Source organism: Prunus dulcis, chromosome 7 (assembly GCF_902201215.1).
Source record: "Prunus dulcis chromosome 7, ALMONDv2, whole genome shotgun sequence".
NCBI classification, from domain to species: Eukaryota; Viridiplantae; Streptophyta; class Magnoliopsida; order Rosales; family Rosaceae; genus Prunus; species Prunus dulcis.
The window spans coordinates 1,524,597-1,532,803 of record NC_047656.1 but is presented as its reverse complement, the minus strand read 5'-3'; the positions used below and the strand labels follow the sequence as shown (position 1 = coordinate 1,532,803).

Genomic DNA, 8,207 nt, shown 5'->3' with positions numbered 1-8,207 from the left:
CTGTTGGTTGTTTGGACGATTATGCTCGTTATGACAGGTGTAAGTTTTGGATTGAACGAAATTTAGGGGAGACTCTGCTGAAATTTCGGTAGAAGTCAAAGTCAAAATTTTAAGAAAAAGGGCAAATAGGTCTTTTGTGCTCAACATTTGCCAAGTGTCAGACACGCACAGGGTTCGACTCGAATTCCAAAGCGGAATTTGATTCGGTCCTGTCACCAATCCAAGAGTTGGTTACTTAACCTCATAGACCACTTCCATCGAAAGCCAATCTTGTAAATAGCAAACCTTCACATCAAAGGAGAATTACCAAAATATGAATTGTCGGTGAATTTATAGATTGGACCACAAAAATCTAAGATCTTGTTCATAGAATTTCAAACCAAAAATTGACTAAGATTTTGCAAGAGATTTTTTCTCCAGAAACGAAAATTGAATGGCAATAACTCAAATGTGGTTCAAGATGTCTGTGAACTATCAATAATGTCGCGTCCTTAACTGGAAAGTTCTATTCTCTCTGCTCTTTGTTATCACTATCTTGCAAAACTTCACATCAACTGTCTATGTCGAAACTAACTGACTACAGATTTAACAAAAAAACAAGTCTATGAACATGAAAATGATAGGCACCAAGGACCAGAAAGAGAAATAAAGTAGAAAGAGAATCGATTTTTCATTCATGCCTTCTCTGAACCACTTTTCTTGATAGAAAAATATCATTCTACAAACAAGTTTCTAATTCCCTACTACAACAAGATTATGTAATTACATACAAGGAACTAACAGTGCGCATGCTCAATAAGCATACTTCATGAGATAGAATCCTTCCCTTTGTTTTGCGCCAACAATCCAAAATCTTTAGGTGGCCATATCTAATGACAAAAAGATCAAAAATAAGAAATCTTAGTATTCTAGTGGTAGAAAATAGAAATACCCAAGAGACAGTTCATTGTTCACATCCGTTGGACTTCAGTTCTACCCAGTAAAAATACATATTCTCAATCTTCCCTGGGAAAAACATAATAGGATGTATCTCATCGCTTGCAAATTTTTACCACATATTCATTACTATTTGAACTTCTATCGAACTACACATTATACAGTCTCTCCCAAACCCACTAATCATACCACTCATAAATTGGAAGGCATATCCTTTTAACAATTCCAGTTGAAAACCAACATAGATGTGTTCCTTTATGCTTAGTGATTCAATCTAAAACCAATGTAAAAGGATGCATATGCAAATAATTCAAATTGAGGTACAAGAAGAAAAGATTCTCACCCTCCAAAAGACTTTGCCTTGTAGAAGGCCGTAAGGAACCGGCCCGAATTTTCTTGAATCATTTGACTCATAGATGTTGTATCCCTCTATCCAAACATGCCCCTTAGGAACCTAGTAGCATCACCACCAACAACAACAGTATAATCTCCTAAATCCCAAAACAACAAAAAGGCAAACTTTCAAACCCAAAAACCCAGAGCCCAAAACAAAACCAATACTACAAGCTTGAAGTGAAACATTAACATACCACAATAGTCTCAGACTTGTCACTGTTCTTAGGGTCCACAACATATGTAACAGACTGGCCTTCCATGGCTATCAAGCGATTGGTCATGAACTTCCAAGGAACCTCAGGGGACTGTACGAGTACAATGTCCCCAACACCCAGTTTGTCGAACTGGGTTGAGATGCATTCAACCAAGCACAAATTACCTGCCAGGCCAAGGGTTGGGAGCATGCTGGGACTGTAGGACTGTATACACAGAATCACAACCCATTTCAATTCCCTTTGGTAATATTTTTACCTCAGCTCATTGAATTTAAATCCCAAAAAAATAAAATAAAATAAAATAAAAAAATTTTAAAAAAAGAATTGTCTAAGAATGAGAGAGTGGTGTGATTAGAACTTACCAAAGTGACGGTGAAAAGGTGTGTCTTGGTGACTTGGAGGCAACAGAGGAACTTTACCAGTCGTGGAAGGACGTTGCTTACGTCTCTCCTTGCGTTTTTAAATGCCTCCAAAGCCAAAAACTCCCTTATGTATCTCGACGCCATGGGAGAGTACAGAGCATATATAGACAGTTGGGGGAGAGAGAGGGAAGTCGTATAATCTTTGAGATGGATAACAAGTATATACGTTAACATGACACCTACCATAAGTTAGGGCCCGGTTGGATGGAAGCATTTGGATTTCAAATCCATTTATTTCAAATCCATGCATTTGAAATTCACATAAAATAATAGATAATAAAATGAAAACTAGTGATGAAATGGTACATAAAATGAAAACTAAAACATAAAACAATTTCCATTTTTTTTTCAAGTTTTTCATACATTCTCCATTTCCCCATCCTCCTGCTCTCTTTCATCTTCCCTCCCTCCTCCCTTCTCCCTACCTCATTTTCCGCACATGATTTTTTCTCTCCATCTTTAACTTTAAGTATAGAAGAAATTAATAACTAAATAAATAAAACTCATAGCCGAAAGCAAAATGGTTGCAAAGCAGCCCTGACATCCATTACAACATATCACATCCACTGAAAAACTAGTCGATTTCTCAAACCCAAAAGTTTTTAAAAGCTATACTGCATCTATAGCATACTGAGAGAAGTCTCTTCCCTTCAAGCATAACATTAATTGCATCCATATTAGCTTCAATATAAGAAGTCCTAATAGTACAAAAGAGAAAAATTTAAACAGCCGGATGAAAACTTTTGAACATGATTTAGAATAGACCAAAACCACAATAATCGACAATTAAAGGCCTAAAATTATGAATTAAATAACCTTGCCTAAAGTTTTCAACCAGTCTCGGCACTTTTACCAGAAGCAGTCAGCTTTTTCTAGAAGAAAGATAAGTTAGCAATACCAAATAGCCCGCCTAACCTAAGCAAAACATATTCTGTTGTACCTCCATAACATCTAATTAATTATATACGAAAATAGCAAAAGAAAAAAAAAGGTAAAAAGTTTTACTATCCAGTTGTATCAATCAAATAATTAAATGAAAAAATGGAATTCGCAAAGAATTGTATTTTCCATATGATTTAACAGAAATTGAAAAAGAAGCTGACCTTGGATTTGGCAGTCAATTGGGTGCAAATAGCAATTACAGCGACTGCAATCTGAATTCTAGGGTTTCATACGAAAACGATGATGTCTCTGCTCCATGCAAGCCTTTTTTGAGTGCTACTACCACTTTATATTGAATCCATTCCACTTTCCTAAAATACAAGTGCATTATTCAGCTAAGTTGCTATTTAATCATGTAGCTAAGTTGCTCCCAACCTCAAGAGCTTTACACAAATGCTGATATAGTCCTCAGTGGTTGTAAGAATATCTTTATAGCAGAGTCAATGATTGTTGACAAGGCAAAGCAAGTATATATTTGATTCTATTCACAAGCCACAAACAGAAATATCTAATTACTTTTGCCATAACTAGAACCATAACCAATTGATACATAATGCTAAATTCAACTTTTATAAAGCCATCAACCAGATGCTAGAGCAACTTTTAATCAAATTCAAAACAGATTTTACAACAAAACAATATTAGGAGACACAAATGAATGATTCATACAGTGACATTAAATTTTTAAACCAATGCCAGAAAAAGGTCCCAAGAGACGTGCACACACAACCAGAAACTACAATTAAAACTTAGGAACATTCAATTATGGGCGGAGAAAAATCCTTTACTAGAAACTAATTATGCTTGAACTTAGTTAAAACTTACAACTTACATATCAAAATTCGATTATGAGAAGTACTGCAAGAAACAAAGAGCATGATATTTTCTTACAGATGAAGGATGGAATCCAAAATCAAAACCAACTATAAGTGTGTCACATTATTATTCTTATTATTATTTACCAAGCAACAACCGAAAAAGCCTAATTTTCACCCACTTTATATCACAACCTCTTGGTTTGGGTCTTCTCTGGTAGCAAAGAAATTGTAGATTGACAATTGTATACATTTGTATGTTGCCAATTGTATTTCTAATAACTAACTACTTCTTAGTTTAATGGTATTTTAAGTTTGAATCTGCCCTGATTTGGACCTTACACATGACACTCTCTAGCAAAATCATAAAATTTATTATGAAAACCATGCCTGCCCAAAAGCATTCCTAGAGTTGGAAACATAGTAGGCTTCATAAGCCTAAGGCTAGGGGCATTGAGATCAAGTTTCTATCGTTGTCATCAGTCATCAGTCATCACCAACTCTTGTAGTCAAGTAGTTTTCTCCCTCTAAATCTCATTTTAAAGCCAACCCAAGATAATTAAAGTCCCCAAAATATAGGCCAAAGTTGTAAACAATGATCACAAGGAACAGACTTGGATCACATTTTCCATTCATGACTCAGTTCCTTACACAATGAGAATAAATTCCCTGCATCAATCTTTTCAGTTGAACAAAACCTTTCGGTATGTATCTACATGATAGTACGTCAAAATTAAAATAAAATGGAATGAAACGAAAAGAAATGTTACAAAGTACACCTCCAATGGTGTGTATATATATATATATATATATATATATATAGTAAGGCCTGTCATTTTAGTCTTGTAAAATAATTTATCCATAAGAAAAAAGTTTACACACACAAGTTAGCTTTCAATTACAACAAAAAAGCAATTACATTGACTAGTAGTTTGCTAAGTTTGAATATTAATAATTTTCAGAAAACATTCAAGCCTATCCAATCACCAATTCAACAAAACCCACACAAATCCAATACTGAAACGCATCTTCTTATGTTTTTTTTTTTCCGATAAAACCATATATGAATACTATAAGATTTTCCAAAGCATAACCCAGTATCAAATAAAAATAAAATTAAAGATTAATAAAAAATAAAGGGTAGCAAAACCATATGTCTCTCATACCTGGAAGTACCAAAAATCAGAAGAAAAAAAACGGCGAGGGGGTTTGGGTCGTCTCATAGAATTGGAACTCTAAAATGAAAACAAGATCACAATTATCTGCAAAAACTGCCAGAGAGACAGAAAGAAAGACACACAGAGATAGAGAGACAGAGATTGGAGGCATACAAGAAGGTAGCAGCTGATGTTTTTATTTTGGGACAAGGATGATCTGGGACGATGAACACGTTGATGCAAACAAGACGACCAGAGCTCTCATGTTTAACATATCGTGCGTCTTATTTTGGTCCGGACTTATGCCATCTCCAACCATGGGGCTAAACTCAAATTTTTACCTTTCAAAATACAACTATTCATGTATTTTTAGGGCTCAAAATACCATACATATTAGGGGTGGGCACGGTTCGGTTTGGACCGGTTTTTGCTTCAAATTAGAACCGATCCGGTACTATTCATGCGGTTTGGTTCGGTTCGGTTTTAATTAAAAAAAATTCAAAAACTGTCCGGTTCGGTTTGAACCGGTTTCGATCCGGTTCCGGTTCCGGTTCGGTTTTGAATCGGATTATAAAAATTATTTTTTTAAATTGTTTTGTAATACAATTCTCAACTGAAATATTATTTTTTTACTTCAAATTGAGAAAAGCCATTGCCATAATATTCTTCCATTTTTAATTTCACTTTGACTTCATTAGATTCTTTTATAATCATTCAATTTGTTTTAAACTTTTGCACACCTCCACTTGTGTTCTTCAATTATTTTCTGAACCCTTTTCCACCCTCTATTGTCTTGTTTCAATCATGTTGTGAACCATTGCTCAACTTTGTCCATCTCACTTTATTGGATTCCCTTATCTTTCCCTATGTTTTCCTATCTTCATTCAATTATTTTCTGAACCATTTCCCATCTTGTATGGTTTCAATCATGTTCTGAACCATTGCCCATCTTTGTCCATCTTACTTTATTGGATTCTCTTATCTTTCCCTATATTTTCCTATCTTCATTCAATTATTTTCAAACATGTAGGTATCTCATTCCCTTGTCTATTTAAGAAGTGTTATTCTACCGAATTGACCGCACAATCTCCTTCAATTTCATTCTCCTTCTTATAATGAATTCACGTGGAAAGACTATACAAAATTTCTTCAATGATGATTCTGATAATGATGACCTTCATCAATAGAGGATTGCAATGGCTGTTCAACACCATACGTTTCTGTTGGAGCAATATGCTCAACAATCCAAACATGTCGGTTCTGTTGTAGGCCGTGAATACAAGAATCGGAAGAGAGAAAAACATCATAAAAGTCTCATGGAGGACTACGTCTGTGAAAGACCACTTTATCCCCCAGTGGACTTTCGCAGGTGGTTCTTATGAGAAGAGAGCTTTTCTATCACATCTTGAATGATGTTGTTGCACATGAGCCATACTTTCCCCAGAAGATAGACGCTTGAGGACGACAAAGTCTATCCCCCAGAGCAGAAGCTAACATCCATTTTTCGAATGCTCGGCAGACTGCACCGACGAGTACTATAGATTGGGTGAATCTATAACCCATGAATATTTGCGAAAGTTTTGTTTCGTTATTGAAGTTGTGTATGGCCAGTGGTACCTTCTCCCCTCCCCAAATTCGGCTGACCTTTGCAGGCTCTTGCACAAGGCTAGTCACAGAGGATTTTCAGGCATGTTAGTCTTCATTGCATGCATTGGGAATGGAAGAACTGCCCCACTGCTTGGGCATGCTAGTTTACCAGCTACAAGAATAAGCCAATTGTCGTTCTAGAGGCAGTGGCCTCGTATGACACTTGGATGTGGCATGCCTTTTTTGGAGTCCTTCAATTGAACAACGATATCAATGTCCTAGCTTGTTCCTCGTTGTTCAATGATGTAGTCAATAAAGTGTCTCCCCTTATCCAATATGTTGTCAATGGAAATGAATACAATCTAGGTTATTACTTGGTTGATGGTATCTACCCTCATTGGGCTACATTGGTTAAGACGATTTTCCAACCGAATACTAAAAAAAAAAAAAAAAAAGACTATATGCTCAAAAACAAGAGGCTTATAGGAAGGATGTCGAAGGAGCCTTCGAAATACTTCAGGCTCAATGGGGAATTGTTAGGGGACCAGCACGTATGTGGCGCAAAGAGAAACTTCATTCAATCATGATGACGTGCATAATATTGCACAACATGATTGTTAAGGATGAGAATGAGGATCTAGATGCAGAATATGATAATGATGATAATTGTCCACGAACATCTATAAGAGCAAGAGCAAGACTTGCTTATGAGCTTGAGCCAACTATCACGTACGATATAAACCGAGACAAGAAAACTATCTCAGACTACATGGTCCGTCAAAATAGAGTTCATGCTTCGCAAGTGCATTACAATCTAAGAAATGATTTGATCAACCACATTTGGAGATGCAAAAGAGGGGCAATGAGCTATGTTGTGTGTTTAAATTATGTAAGTGTGTTTAAATTTTGTAAGTGTGTTTAAATTATCTAAGCGTGTTTAAATTATCTAAGCGTGTTTAAATTATGTTGTGTGTTTAAATTATGAAAGTGTGTTTAAATTATAAAAGTGGTTGTGTGATTTTAATGAATTATATGGTTTATCATTGAATTTAAAAAAAAGACTAATCATAGAAAAATAAACGACAATTATAAAAAAAGATAAACGATAATTATAAATAAAGATAAATAACAATTATAAATAAAGATAAATGACAATTATAAATAGAGATAAACAACAATTACAAATAAAGATAAATTAATAACCACTATTTGGAGGGCTTGGCTAATAGTCTCCAGAGTTTTCTTCTGGATTGTCGAGGGAACTTGTATTCATCTAGGCCTCAATAATTTCGTCTTCCTTATTCCCCCAATACTTCTTCTTTCTTGGAGTAAATTTGGATAGGTCCATGGACATTATCCTCTTTTCATTGGCATCCTTATCTTGTTGGATTTGATAGGCATGTTGTTCTTGTAAGAGCTCTAACTTTCGCCTCCTATCCTCTTTTGCCTCATTTCCTTGTTGAACCAATTTAGAGAAGAACTTTCCACTTTGGTTGAGATAACCTTCAACACCTTTCCCTTTCTTTTTTTCAACATTCTGTTTATCTCTTCCCAACGGCCTTGGAGTGGGCATGACCACATCATCTTCATCTTCCTCCAAATTGACTGTATTGCCACTATGAGAAGAATCTTTGATTGTTTGTGTGGGAGATTCACATAGGTTGTTCTATTTTGGGCAATCTTTTAAGATTTGCCAAGCATGATACAACTTTAAAGGCCTATTTAGAGTTTTATTAT

The 8,207-nt window shown here is 35.4% G+C and overlaps 1 protein-coding gene across 4 annotated transcripts; it reads right to left on the bottom strand.

The window, feature by feature from the left end:
* Positions 1–646: 646 nt before the first annotated feature.
* LOC117634866 (mitochondrial inner membrane protease subunit 1-like) lies at positions 647–5,173 on the bottom strand. Of its 4 annotated transcripts, none has more exons than XM_034369134.1 (7): positions 5,058–5,173; positions 4,893–4,961; positions 3,073–3,222; positions 1,910–2,148; positions 1,527–1,751; positions 1,280–1,390; positions 647–869 (listed from the first exon to the last, which is right to left on the bottom strand). In XM_034369134.1, the coding sequence occupies exons 4-7, from the start codon at positions 2,141–2,143 to the stop codon at positions 807–809; spliced, it is 633 nt and encodes a 210-aa protein (XP_034225025.1). In that variant the 5' UTR covers positions 2,144–2,148; positions 3,073–3,222; positions 4,893–4,961; positions 5,058–5,173; the 3' UTR covers positions 647–806. The 4 variants fall into 4 exon arrangements, with proteins under 4 accessions (XP_034225025.1, XP_034225026.1, XP_034225023.1 ...); XM_034369135.1 differs by having other exon boundaries at positions 1,910–2,109; XM_034369132.1 differs by having other exon boundaries at positions 1,910–3,222.
* Between the last annotated feature and the right edge of the window lie 3,034 nt (positions 5,174–8,207).

Bases quoted from the DNA above. Each gene is read 5' to 3' on its own strand.
- LOC117634866 (XM_034369132.1), bottom strand. From the start codon at position 2,155: ATGGTAGGTGTCATGTTAACGTATATACTTGTTATCCATCTCAAAGAT. The intron at 1,391-1,526 runs GTATGTTAATGT...TGATGCTACTAG, and splicing joins ACAAGTCTGAGACTATTGTG to GTTCCTAAGGGGCATGTTTG. The intron at 870-1,279 runs GTGAGAATCTTT...TTTTGTCATTAG, and splicing joins AAGGCAAAGTCTTTTGGAGG to ATATGGCCACCTAAAGATTT.